Genomic DNA, 14,310 nt, shown 5'->3' with positions numbered 1-14,310 from the left:
AACAGTCCGGATCTAATATGGCCGTTCCAACACATATGATTATGTTTCGTTATAATCAGCAGCTTGCCACTACATTTAGCTTTGTCATGTATATATATGTGTGTGTATATATATATATATATATGTATTTATATGAAACCTTTGCACGTGTTACTTTAATGGCTGCGTGGAAATATTTGGCTTCCTTGTTAATTTCTTTCGTCTGTGTTTTGTGAAACTTTCTGTGAGACAGACGAGTAACATTTCAGAGATGCAGGCACATATCAGAAGAGCTGATCTCGACACTGCAGGATGAAATTTACAGGAGAGAGTCTACAAAGTCTCCCTGTTAGAGGCAAAAAGTATCCAAAGCTGAATTATTTCTATCGGATTGAAATAAAATCTTTCTCCCTTACAAAGTTAATAGAGCTGTTTCACCACTATATAACAGACATAACGCATCAAATAAAGTTTATTTAAATCTACCATAGTAGAGCTGTCAAGGGAAACATGACTACAAGCTTGAGGATCTCCCACTATGTAGCACATTTTGATTTATTTTGGTCTTTTCTTTTATCTGAAATGTTAAAATGAGCTGAATGGGTGCTGGAAACAAATTAATTTCCAGTAAATTATTATTGTTGCAAAATAACATTACACTTAATCACAAAATGTAGTTAGTTTTTGTTGTAAGAATTTACATAAAACTTTTGCAAACTAAAGAGAGAAATTATTAATCTGAATGCAGAATAAAGATTTAACCTTTTTATTTTTGAACTGACTAAAACGTGACTTCCGCTGAACTTCCGCTGAACTTCCGCTGACCGTAATAAGGTCGACACAGTGCTGAGAGTTCACAATTTCACAGTAATACGACAATGATACTGAAATCTGCACATCATTAGGGCCAGTCCAACTCGCTTTGAGAATGTCGCTGGGTCAAGTCCCGGCTTGTGATCCATTTCATAAGGAGTTTGCTTTCAAATCAGCAAACTTGAACTGGATAAAGCGGTGTTGAAAATACCTGGATTGATGAGACTAATTACAGAATTATACCGACTAGCAGCTTGTGCTGCACTCTGTGGTTTGAATACTATGGAATGTCCTTTATGGAGCAGATTGGACCCTCTGATCAGCTGGGTTTTAGTTTACAATTAATGTACTTGACTCGCAGCTTCAAGAGAAAAGTTTTGGTAATACTATAATTCAGGATTGAAAAAAACACAACAAATCCTTTTTGTTGTTTCTAAAGATTTTCCCAAAAGAAAGGAAAGCAGACCGAAGTTGAACGTCTGGGTGTTTATTGTTAAAACGCAGGATCATAACAACATGACATGGTAGATAATTTATCTTATGTGACGATGACATTAGTTATCTGTTGCAGAGGTCGGTGGAGCAGCAGTGGGCTGTGGAGACTCCAGGCTGGTTCAGCAACCTGCAGCGGCTTTCCTGCATGCAGCCCTTGAAGGACCTGACCGCTGCGAGCACACAGAAAAAGAGAGCATGAGTTGTCACACAATGACTGTCCGAGTAATCGGTCAATTGTCGGATGTCTCTCTTTCTGAAACGGCTCACTCTGAAACGGTCCTGCTTTTACTTACTTCCTCCAGCGTAAATGATGGTGCTCGCACAGACATTTCCAGTACCGAAGCAGGTCTCCACAGGACTTGAACAACGTCGCAGACCACCACAGTTGCACTTCAAGGCTTCGCCTAGACAAGAAGAGGATTCATCAGTGTCTCAAATGAGCTTCTTTTTTCCGTACACTCCAATTAGACTGCGCGTTAACTCACTTTGGCCGACGACCAACAACACCACAACAGCAATAATGACAGTCTTCATCTTTTCACCGTTTCTCTCGTCTCTCTGAACCAACCTGCGCATGAAAACACAAACGGTTGTAAGCTGGTAAAACGTCCTTTCAGCTCTTCTACATAATCCACACGCTCAGAAACGTGGACAGGTCTCACCTGGAAAATGAATCCTGTTGCTGTGTTGAAACCTCAGCTGTGTTTCTGCTCAGCGCACCGGCTCCCCTTTTTATTTGGTTTTTGTTGCGCAATCGGTGTAATTCCAGTGTATCATTAACTCTAACGTGACATCAGGTCTGTGCTCACACTGCGGGGAACTTGGAACAGAAAGTTACTTGTAAACAACACTGTTCAAATTTGGAAAACTTCTGACTCAAGTACTGGCCGTGTTGTTTTTGGATTTGTAATAAAAATAAAGGATTAAGCAAAATGTAGGTCAACATATGGTTGGGAAATCAGTGACTTTCCAACAAATATTGGACACCCTGTTCTCATTCAAAAACGCTTACAAATGGAATTATTTATTTTATTTGCAGAGGTGATTAGAGTCTTGAGGGTTGAGAGTCGAAAATTCATCCATTTGTGTTTGAAATGAAGGGATTAAAAGTAAAAAGTACAGCTATGAAAAACAATGTGCAATGATGACAGGAAGAGGTTACGACACTAAGACTTGATGAAGATGTGACCACTGCTGAATGAATGAAGCTGCTAAAGTGTGTATTTGAACTAAATGTAAGTCAACATATTGTAGCAACAATGAACAATTTCATTTAGTTTTTATTGAAGCATTAGGGAAAACAAATGATTTGTCTATGGGCAAATGTACCATAACCACTCGCATTGTTTGAAAAAAGGACTTTAGTTCAAGTAACCTATTGAAGTAAATGTGAAAAATTAAAGGTTCTGAGATGTACTTGTCTGCAAAATTAAAAAGTGAAATTAAATGTCAAACTTTATTAATACACTGCCTTTTTGAGGCATCTTGGCACTCTTTTTAGCAGTGGTTCATATCTAAATGCTTTAAAACCTTTTTAATACCGCTTGTCATCTTGGATATAGCAGCTTAATCATTAGCAGTGAAACAGATCATGGTTGCATCATAGATCTGAGTTTGAAATATTATTTTATGCATCTACAGAAGCTGTGATTGTTTCATAGGCCTAAATAAACATTAGATTACATTACTAAGAGCCGTTTGTGGTTTTAAATTATTTTTCTTCCAGGACAGTCCTGCTTGGCTGCCCAAAACTCTCACTCATGTCGCATGCAGTGAAAAGCCCCGGACCTTTAATAACGACTGGTTTATTAAAACAGTCCAAAACAACATGACTGATGTGACTTCAGCTGAACTGTTCTCAGGAGTCAGTTATCAGACCAACACAGTACTGACAGCTCAGCTAATGTGTCGCCGCCAAACAACGATAAATCAGCAATTTGCACATCATTGAGGCTGGTGAAGAGACACTGGGATAACCTCCATGAGAAACTGGTTTGTACACTTCACTTCTCTCAACAGCCTTACAGTTTTCTACTATTTCCAATCACCTGATCAACTGTCAGATGTATCAAATGCTGATGAATGTACAATTTACGACTGTCCACCATGTTAGAAAAGCATCATTTTGAGGGATTTTTTTTTTTTTTTTCTTGCTTTCATTCACTATTTGCAGCCTGACTGTGCTCTTTACTGTCACGGTCAAGTCACGTTTGCTTTGCTGCACACAGCAAGAGCCTAAAGCCTCTCCCAGATGGTCCATGACAGATGCCCACAATTGCCGTTGCCCTTCGTTGGAGTGCAGTTCGTCCCTCCAGACACAAAAAAAAAAAGAAAGATAAAAACCTAGTTATTTCTTGTTCCCACAAGGTCCATGTTTTCCCATTCGTCCTACTCTGATTTCTGCTTTAATTTACTTTTGATGATCTAATGTCTCTTTTGATGTCCCTCGGGTCCCAAATTTGCTCCATTTTATCTGCTCTTCATCCTTTCAGGGTTTCTCAGCATCTTCACTGCCCTCCGCCTCCTCTACTGTACCACTGACTGTCCTTGGATTTACCTCATGTCCATGACTCCCCTGTTGTATAATGAAGCTGGATGTTGTGTATTGGTTTACATAATCAATCTGCGTCATTTATTCTTTTCATTAAAATTCATAAAACAAGAAAAATACATGGAGACTTGTATCAAATTAAAGCCTCAAGGAGATCAAAACGTTTTTTGAGAGAAGTTGTGAAAGAGGGCCGATCATTACAAAAGTCTTAAACTGGAATCAAACTTTACCAACATTGATTGTAGATTGAAACAAATATTTACTCACAAAAAGTTATTTTTGAACAAACCTCCACTTCTCAACATGAAGAATACAATTGTAAATATTTGAAACACACTCTGCTGTCATGAGTGATTCCCAATTAAATAAATATATTTGTGTCCTCATAAATGATGTGAAAGGCACATCATTGTAGTGTTCCAATAATGTAAAAATGCACATCAAATCCTGTAACTCAAGGATATAAATCTAAATCTTTTCCGTGTGCATTTTATTTCTATGTGACATCAAATCCAGTATACAGGGCCACACGATTGATGACAGTTCAACAGAGTAACAGACTCCACCTGGTGAAGGAGATTACATTCTGTCAGTCCTGACTGCATTCTGCATCAGCAGTGCTTGTGTGGAGCTCCAACAGTCTTGCTGTGAATGTGTCATGGCTGAAAGAAGATTAACTGTGAGTACAGGATAAACACTGCTGTTATATTTCTCAGATCATGTAGAAAAACAGTTTGGGACAAAATGTGGGTTATATTTAGATATATTGGGTTATATTTCTATACATATCTCAGTGAATTTATCTAACACTGCCACGTGTGGTAGAATCACACTATATAAATGAAATCCATCTACTGTAACTAAATCAAGTATTTTTTTTCTTTTAACTTAAATCTAGTATAAAAACTTAATGTGTAGTTATTAATGTGTTGCTGTGTTTTGAGCTGGTCACTAAAGTTCTAATCAATATTCTCACAGCTGAATGACAAAACAATAATCAAGAGAAATGCGTAATGTCCTGCTGCTTTACCTACCAAAATCAACAAGCGACCCAATTAGCCCCAATTACTCTCATCTTTCATTACCAGCTCTCGCCTCTAGATGGTGTCTTGAGTCACTTGATGAAAATAAACCAGAAGAATAGTGAATAGTCGACACCACACATCTATGTGTTGAGTAGGTATATGCCATTTACCTACTAGAAACTACTTGACTGCAATAAAGTAAGTGCAAATAATGGTTTATACATATTTTCACTAGTATTGTTAGGATTACCAGCTTTCACGTGTTGGTGGTGAGATGCTATTTTTCAGATCATGACCAAACTGATGTTAGTGTTATGTCGACATGTTTCAGCCTTAATGTGATCAGAACCACCACTGCAATCCAACATAACAGTAGCATCACTTACAACTCAGAAGTTATCCCTTTTCTTCTTTGGTGCACTCACAGTTCAGAGGGTTTAACCTCTGGACTCGGTAAAGAGCGAGCAGATAGGTTTGTCACGTTAAGGTCAGAGGCTGGAGGGGGAGGCCTGTTGCTACCTGACCCCTGTCTTTTTATAAAATGTTGACAGACGCTTTGGGTGTGTTTACAACAGACAGAACTCCACTGTACGTTGGCTGCCAGCACCTCATTAATCACGTATGGAAGCCTGTGAAGGTCAAACATAGTTTGACTTCATGTTGACCATCGCAGAGATGAGACAGAGTTTCATGGGTGTCGGTGTGCCTTTTCTATTGACCGCTGTTTACTTTCATTAAGTATTGAACATTCATAATGGACACCAAAATAGGACAATCCCATGGCCACTATGGACACATGTTATAATCACTGCTCTTATTTACAATGCAAAGTTGGGACCAATGTTAAGTGATTACTGCAGATTCATCTTCAGCTCTCCCTCCGTGTTGTTCACTTACTTACTTTATCCCCTTCAGAGTCTCAGTCCATGCATAGATTCATCACCCCAAATAATTTAAAAAGTACCCATTTCTAGCACATGCAATTCATTCAGAATCAAATACCTTAATGACATAAAAAAAAAAAAAATGCATTTACCCGGTACTGAATATGCCTGACTGCAGAGCTGGAGGTCCTGCAGGCTGTGGGCTGCGTGGCTCCTCTCATTGGTCGTCTCTGTCCGGCCCGCATGAGGTCATTCAGCAATAATGAATCAAATAAAAATGAATGCACATGTTGCATGCCATATGGCTGCTCTCCTTTTATATTGAACTGAGTCGCCTTGATTTTTTATTTTTTATTTTTTTTTCCACAAGTCAAGCTTGAACGTATAGTTTATATTTGTTTTTATTCTATTGGCTAGGAAAGATATCCGTTACCTGGTTAAAATGTGTGATAATGGTGAATAAAGTGATATCGAAACAATAGATTGTAACAGGTTGTAGAGGTTTTTTGTTTCCCAAGAAGATTGGGACATTATACACTTACCAATAATAGACAACCTTATGAACAATGAAATAACTTGTCTGATGTTGAAACATGCTGCTTTTTCATGAAGAGATAATAATCTTGAGCAGAGCTCACTGTGACACTGTTTAAAAGTGATTCGGCAAGTTCAGATAAAGATAAAACAACAAACAAACAAAAAAAAAACCCCATAAGAACTGATTTTGGTCATCGGCAACTTGGTTCTCCCCGAATAATGCAAAAATGTCTTTGCGTCCCTCTTATCTAAATCACGACTGACACAAACGGGCACAGTGTCCCCTAAATGTACCTGCTCTGGAAATAGTGTTCAGAACTTATCTTTTAATAAGAATAGGAGAGTTTCTGGCTTTAGATTTGCTGCAGAAGTTTAGTTTGAACCGAGATTATGGTGTGACTGGCATTTCAGTTCACCCGTGTATTAAATATCATTTCAAAGTTTATTTAATGACCTTCTAAAGGTAATGCTTAGAGCGCTGCCCAGTGAGTCTAATAGTTTTTAACGTTCGCTGAGCCTCCAGGATTGGTCCAGTAGCCCCTGTTGGCAAACACTACTCAGTACTTAGCCAAAGACATGGCATGCGGGGCTGTCTGGTCTCATGGAGCCGCCCGACACATCGGTGGAGGTGACAGCTGATTGGCCGCTCCGCCTCCTAACTGTCCGTTTGAAATACTAGACGGTGAGATGGACGTACACGCAACTTGGATTACAAATGCTCAGCCAGCATGTGTTCAAGGTTAGCGGGTTTGACACAGTTCATTTGCTTATTGTTGATATTGTTGTTAAGGTTCTAAAAACTGCACCGTGTCTATCTTTGTGTAGCCACCAAAGCGATGGTGCTCCCTCGGGGGCAGTCTCTGTAATGTAAATAATTTGACGGCGGAGCAAAGTGTCGGGTCAAGGTGAGTGTAATGTCAGTGTCATTGACTGGGTTTGGCCACTTGTGGCGAGATGCAAATGTTCAGGAAGTGAGGGCATGTTAATAAAATGTCCTCTGAAGTGATGGAAACACAATGGTGTGTGTGTGTGTGTGTGTGTGTGTGTGTGTGTGTGTGTGTGTGTGTGTGTGTGTGTGTGTGTGTGTGTGTGTGTGTGTGTGTGTGTGTGTGTGTGTGTGTGTGTGTGTGTGTGTGTGTGTGTGTGTGTGTGTGTGTGTGTGTGTGTGTGTGTGTGTGGACCCTCGGATACCACTGGTCTAATTAAAGAGCTGGCATGTCAGAAACCTGCTCTGCCTCTTTGTTTAACATTGGACCTAATCTCTGGCTACACAGAGCGCCGTCTGTGTGTGTCGGTGTGCGTGTGCGCGTCATCTGGTGATTGCTGTGAGGTGTCTGTAAGATGAATGCCAAACCTCCTCTGACATTTGTCGGGAATCTGTCCAAAACCATCTTAGAGGGGAATGAATCTGCCAGCGTTTGTACGTCTGTACCCTTTTACTGGAGCTCACGGTGCGACCGCGGCTGATCAGCATCTTGTGCCGCCATTATTTTCATGGATATTCATGCGTTTAGTAAAAAGTGTCCATATGAGGGTCTGTGCGGTGCCGTACAACACCTCCTGTTGGAGCAGATTCATGAGGATTATTGGAAAAACATAGTATTAGAACCTAATATAACAGTGAGTCCATGTTAATACACACTAGATTAGTGTTGAGAAAAAGAATGTATTTCAAAAGGACAATAAACTCATTAACTGCTGAAACGTCCTAAAATCAGTTAATCGTGCAGCTCTTTTAAAGACTTCAACATGACGTGGTGTCATTTTATTTATAAACCTCAAACTGTGTGGCATAGATTGATCGACTTCTATAGCACTGAATCTGTGAGAAACAACAATATCAATCGTAAAGAGTAACGATGCTACCTGGTATCCTATACTTCATCTATTGCCTCATTTCCGCCGGACAAAAAGTGCAGGGACGGAACCGAGCAGTACGACAAAGCGTAACCAGAAAGTACATTTAAAATGTAGGCGGGGTTGAGCGCTCCGCAGATACGCGATGTTGCAACAGTAATCTCAGCCGGGGCGGCAGATCTGGACCTTCTGAATCATGGGGTTGTTAGGCATCGGTCAGCGACGTGACGTGACGATCGGACTCGATATTGCACCGGAGCTGCTCCGACCTGTCCGACCGGCGTCCGCGTTAACAACAGAGGATTTATGGAAATATTGTAGGAGGTGTCGTCGTTCGGAGACAGAAAATCAAAAAAATTATATAAAGCTCCGGGTCAAATAAAGTTGGCAAACGAAGATAAAGGAGTCGTGCCTTTTTGGGAGAGATTCATACAGTCGACATATTAAAATATTGAGGGAGTGTGGTTAATCTCTGACCAATCAGCAGACGTCTCTTCAAAGCCGAATCCTGTTCAGTTGTCCAGAGTTCCCCAACGGAAGGGCGACGGAAAAGCGTCAACCTTTTTAGTGGATATTTCCGTACCAGTACTGGAATTATCAGTCAGTTTATTTATTAAGGATACATCACAAATTTATTTATTTTGTTGGTTTGTGAGGATGTATTTGACCAACTTTTCGAAAAACTGCTCACCTGAATTGCATGAAATTTTCAGGGATGATTCGTGATCATCCAAGGACCAATCAATGAGATTTTGGGACATTAACGGGTAACCCTTTCCGAATGTATCCCCAAAAACATTTTACTTCAACCAACAAAGTGTTCACTTGTGATCATTGCTATGTAAAACATATCAAGTATTATAATACTGCACATTGTTTCCTCTTTAACAGTGTGCAGAGACTAGTGATAAAATAGTGATTTGACTTTTCATCTGGTTGTGTGTCACCAGGGTAATTCTGCTTCCAGGTAATTTAAAGAAGTACATTGTCACTGCAGCAATTCTTTTGCATCTAATTTTATTTCCAAACCATATCTAATTTCTGTCACCTACTTCATTTTGGAAATGTACGTTCGGCATGTCAGGTATTTCATTCCTGCCGACGGTACACAGCCGTGTGAATGTAAATCATGTGGCGTGGCGTTTTGTTCATGAAGTTAAGTGGACTACAATTGGATTAAGTGATCATTTTATGAGATTTAACGAAAATTCTGAATCTGTAAATCATAAAAAATACTTTTTTGGGACAAACTTGGACACCATTTTAGCGCATTTATGTTTTGATTACTGTTGACTCAAATCATATATATATATATATATATATATATATATATATATTAAGCGTCCTGGGCCCAGGTTCCCAGTATCGGCTGAATCCAAGGAAAATGTAGAGACTAAAAATATGCACCCTCTTAACAGCTCCCACTCACTTACCTAACAGAGTGAATCACTGCATTATATGAGTGGAACATTTGCAAGTGACCTTGTCACAGAGATCTGACACACAAAAGAACACCTGGGCTGTGGAATTATGTATGACGACACAGTTGTGTCAATACGGCCTCCATACTGTATAAAGTGTGTGTGTGTGTGTGTGTGTGTGTGTGTGGGAGTGTGTGGGTGTGTGTTTACATGTTTGCTGTGTGTGTCTCAGTTCAGTGCTTTCACACTCCACAGAGGCTTCCAGGTGAGTCATGCAGCTCTTTGGACTCCTCTCCTAATAAAGACTTCTTTGTCATGTTTATTTCGAATGCACTGTTGAAAGGAACATGTTAACACAAAGTAGAAATGCTTTTACTTCGGCACTGTCGCACCGTTTGTAATTTCTGTTGTTTCATTAATCTATTAACACGTTTGTTGCCTGCTCTTTTAACCCAGACGTGAAGAAGACCCCAGGAAACTGTTGCGTATTATCAATTCTATTGGTTTTTCTACATCTATATTTTGTGGTTTGTAAAGCATGCAGATGCAGACTGTTGTTGTTTTTTCACTAGATTTATTCAAGATCCACTTAACATCATTAGCATGTGACAATAAACTCCAATGTCCTTTTTTATTAGAAGATTGAAGTAATAAACTATGTCCCTTAAGTATTGTTTGACTTAATATTGCTTGAGTAAATCACAACAGCCTGGTTGGGGAATATTTTACGAGTTCATGTTTTTATAAAGCCCTGAAGAAGAATATTTTGTGAACATTGGGTGCTAATGCTCTAACAAAGGTGACACGGCCATGATGGGAGCCATTGAGGGCTTCGACATTAAATGAAAATTAGTCCATGGAATGCATGTAATTCAACAGTTGAGCCCGCTTCTCTTAAACAGCAGCTTTATTTTTTTTGTGGTTTACAAAGTGAGTTGGTTGATTATCTCTTAAAACATGCAAATCAGAAACCGCAGCTTCTCAGCCGGTTTGAGTAAAACTTGTATGTCTGCTTCTTTATGAGGAATTGATTCTGAAAACTGTAACACAGGGTTTTGATTCTGATCAAAACACAAGTTGTTTGAGTAGATTAAATAAATACGTACATGCTTGTGGGTCATTACACTGCTGTTGATGATTTTGTACAGAAAGAGCTGTTGGCATTTAGATTTTTCTTTCTTTAGATAAAACGATACCACGCGTTTTTCATCCTCTCAGCCAAGACTCTCTTTTTTTCAGCAGCATAGCGGCAGTTTGACATCATGACACACTACTTTCCTCTCCGAAATGCCAGTTATCAATCAAAGGACGAGATAATATCCTCGTAGGCATACAGGGTGATATATTGAGCTGTTTTCGATTCTTTTCCCGGTTTATGTCTTTTATGTCCTCAAACTGAAAGCATCCATTGTCGTTCAGTGTTTTGTGTGAAGAAATAAGTCACAACAGGGTTCTACTGTCTTTAAAATGTTTTTTTCTTTTATGAGACTTTTGAGGATGTTTGATCTTTTATATCATTTTTTTTTCTTTTAACCATTTGTATTTTTTATTACCTGGTTTCTTGTCGTGTTTTTTATTCTTCCCTGTCTATTTCTGTGCAGATGACAATGCTATATAAAGGACATTCATAGTTTACTCAAGAAAAAAATGTCAAATTCCATTCATACTCAACATGTCATTCAGTTGTTTTCTACACACAAATTATCAATACATCTAAACAACACACATGCAACTGTCACAAGTCGATATGACTCTTCTCATCTCCCATACAGAAAACCAGTTATTTATATTTCAAGGGTTATTATTCTCATCCAACGAGACATTTTTGCGACGCAACGTTTTAAACGGGTGTTTAAATGACGCCATCACGCACGTCTATAAAAGTGAGTTTTAAGGATCCTTTGAAGGAAGGCACAGATTCTGTCGGCCTTATCGCCAAAGACAGAGTGTTCCAAAGTCGAGTCCTAATGGAAAAGGCTCAGTCGCCTTTATTTTTCAACCTCAACTTCGCGACAACCAATAAAGGTGTCTTGGTGATCGAGCTGGTTGCTCGGCCCAGACGTGCTTTTAACAAGTCGTGAGTAAAATGTTAAAATCAACCATGAATGGAGATTGAAATCCAGGGTGATATGATATTGTCTGTTAAACATCTGGATTTTCCAGGTCAGAACTAATCACATAAATGTAATTTTAGAGTGCGTGTGGGTAAAAAGAAAGCTCACCGCAGCCTGTAGGGGGATATAGTACACTGTAACGTCGCCATTGTTTGTTTGTGTACGCCTCCCAAAAAAAAGAAAAGGTCAACAGGAATGTTTTCAACATAATCACTTAAACTGAAAACCTGTTTGATCTTATCACGCGGATTCATTTCGGATGCAGTTTAAAGCTGGTTTCATTAAGGCCCCATAGCCAATAAATCCCATATTAAGTCTTTTATTCTCAGCCCTTTTCTTTACTCTGATACCGCAATCATTTGCAACGCTGCCACGCAGCTGTTGGCAAGACTTACCATCTAAGCTGCAGTTTGTTCAGCTGATGATCACTGAATGTTTTCTTCCAACCGGTACTATTATCATGGTGTTGCTTTACTCAGTGGGCTTCGATATACCTTTGAAGATCGAACGCCAAGACAGCTTGCTCACCTAACTGCTATAAGAATAATGCTTGCTGTGGTGTGGGAAGTTGAAACTAAGTCTAGTCTGCTTGTTTTAATATCTCAGGCTAAATATAGTGGCGTTTTTTTTTATATATTCAGCTGTTTGGAGTCGTTATATAATGAAGTAGGGTGTGTAATTCATTCATTGTACTAATTTCTAATGGCCTTTATGAAGTGGTGAGGTTAATGTAAAAGGTTAAGGTTAAAGTAAAAACGCCACTTTTCTTTACACAAGCTATTATTTTTCCTTCGCGCAAACTGTTTGTATCCATTAAAGGCAATTAAACATGTTAATGCGTCTGGATAAATGCTCCTGCTCTGTGTCGACTTTGCAGTCTGTGTTGTGCTCATTTCTTCAGGTACTTTTTTTTTTTTTTTTCTAGTTTTCTGCACAAATTACAGTGTAATTTGCTCGCAATTTGTGAGGAAAAGGTTCAAAGCCATATTCATGGCGGATGTGCAGGGTTGCCTAGCGACACAACTGTAACTGAAGTCTCACCCGTTATTCATTTGTTCGATGTTTATCGGGAGGACGGAACCGAAGAAAAGTCCAGTTTGATGGTGGGGATGAGTTTGGCGTGCCGCGTGTGCCGCCGTATAGTTTAAATTCCACCCCCCCCCCCCCCCCCCCCCCGGCCATTTAAAACAGTTCTCTTAGCGATGTATAGAAACGTAGAAATGATTACTGGCATTCCTCCGCGGTGCAGTTTTTCCGTTTCGGCCCGGGTGCTTCATCTGCTGTCGTCTCCCGTTGATGTCATGGAACAGCGATGACAGGTGTTGCGGTGAGAGACCTCATCTTGGCTTCGGTGTCTGGTGTAATGCCATTTTGAGAAGAGCATACGTCCATGCCAAGACGTCCCCTTCACAGCTGTCTGGCGCGTCGCGTGCTTGAAAGCCTTCATACACCTTTTAACACATCTGGATTATGCTCAGTCGTTCCGGGACGTTTGCTTGATCGCAGACGAGAAAGAGCTGTAAGAGTTCACCAGCTCATGTGAATTAATTGTCCGTCTTCATTCTTGAAGGCCCGTCTGAAGAGACCCGGAAAGATTTCCTTGGGCCAGATTGTGGTTGTGCGCGATTCAAAAAGCTGCGATCTTCTCTGTAGCAAGACTTCTATAGTGTAATGGATGTATGGTATAGTTGCTTGGAATTGCATGGCGCTACGTACAGAGAAATGTCATGCCGTATCCTGTCACTTAAAAATAGAACAGTGATTTTCATTTTGATTAAGATTTCTATTGTAAAATGTGATAATCTGGCTCAGGGCTGTGATGGAAAACGGGGTTGTTGGTTTTTAAAAAAAATCATTTTAAACTCGAATGAATTGGTTGTCTGTCATCAGTGGAGAGAAAGTATAACTTTTAATGGCGGTTTGAAGGGAAAGTATCACTAACATGCAACCAATGCTGCTGCATTTCTTCTTTGAACTGGTTTCCTGACAGAGATTATACTAGAATAGTAAAAAGTGGAATTAGATTCATGTGATGTTGCAAAATATCTGCTTTGAGGACCGAAATTGTTGTTCGCTAAAAGTCAGGTAACGGGAGATATGACAATAATCAATGAGTTATTTCCAGATCAACTATTTTTAATCAATAGAAAGTTTAGTTTCCAAATATTAGTGAAACTTTGAAAGCTAAATGTGACACTTCCTGATGAAAACTGTCTCAGACTTTCTTCCTCCTTTGACGTTTCGCTCCGGGTGTCTATTTCACTCTTCACACAGACGCACCAAAGCTCCTGGAGACACCCTCATTTGTCAAAGCTCGGCCGTGAGCGGAGGAAAGCCCCGGGGCATTAAAACAACAGCCCATCAGAACAGACCGAACCACATGCAGATGGGGAGAGCAGGTTGACGGTAACGGGCTGAACAGGTTGGCACTTTATTAGCAGCCTGTCGGCTCAGGACTCACCTGGCTGGACTCCATATGTCTGCTGCTCCTGCTCGCTTCGCCCAAACAAACCACACGAGCTCGATGAGCCCGCCACACTGTGCTGAAGCAATAAGCGGTTGTATATCTCGATGAGAGCTCGTAATGAATGCAGAAGCTGGACAAAAGGGTTCGTTCGTATCTGTGTAATTAAC

At 39.9% G+C, this 14,310-nt stretch overlaps 1 protein-coding gene across 1 annotated transcript; it reads right to left on the bottom strand.

Annotated features, from left to right (window-relative positions):
* Window positions 1-1,282: 1,282 nt before the first annotated feature.
* LOC308145292 (uncharacterized protein) lies at window positions 1,283-1,975 on the bottom strand. The gene is made up of 4 exons (XM_080516673.1): window positions 1,950-1,975; window positions 1,773-1,855; window positions 1,581-1,691; window positions 1,283-1,457 (listed from the first exon to the last, which is right to left on the bottom strand). The coding sequence occupies exons 2-4, from the start codon at window positions 1,819-1,821 to the stop codon at window positions 1,351-1,353; spliced, it is 267 nt and encodes an 88-aa protein (XP_080372799.1). The 5' UTR covers window positions 1,822-1,855; window positions 1,950-1,975; the 3' UTR covers window positions 1,283-1,350.
* Between the last annotated feature and the right edge of the window lie 12,335 nt (window positions 1,976-14,310).

The sequence above is a fragment of the Blennius ocellaris genome (genome assembly GCF_963422515.1).
Source record: "Blennius ocellaris genome assembly, chromosome: 21".
In the NCBI taxonomy this organism is placed as follows: domain Eukaryota; kingdom Metazoa; phylum Chordata; class Actinopteri; order Blenniiformes; family Blenniidae; genus Blennius; species Blennius ocellaris.
This window is presented reverse-complemented; position numbering and strand designations above follow the sequence as displayed.

Bases quoted from the DNA above. Each gene is read 5' to 3' on its own strand.
- LOC308145292 (XM_080516673.1), bottom strand. From the start codon at position 1,821: ATGAAGACTGTCATTATTGCTGTTGTGGTGTTGTTGGTCGTCGGCCAA. The intron at 1,692-1,772 runs GTGAGTTAACGC...CTTCTTGTCTAG, and splicing joins GTTGTTGGTCGTCGGCCAAA to GCGAAGCCTTGAAGTGCAAC. The intron at 1,458-1,580 runs GTAAGTAAAAGC...GTGTGCTCGCAG, and splicing joins CATCATTTACGCTGGAGGAA to CGGTCAGGTCCTTCAAGGGC.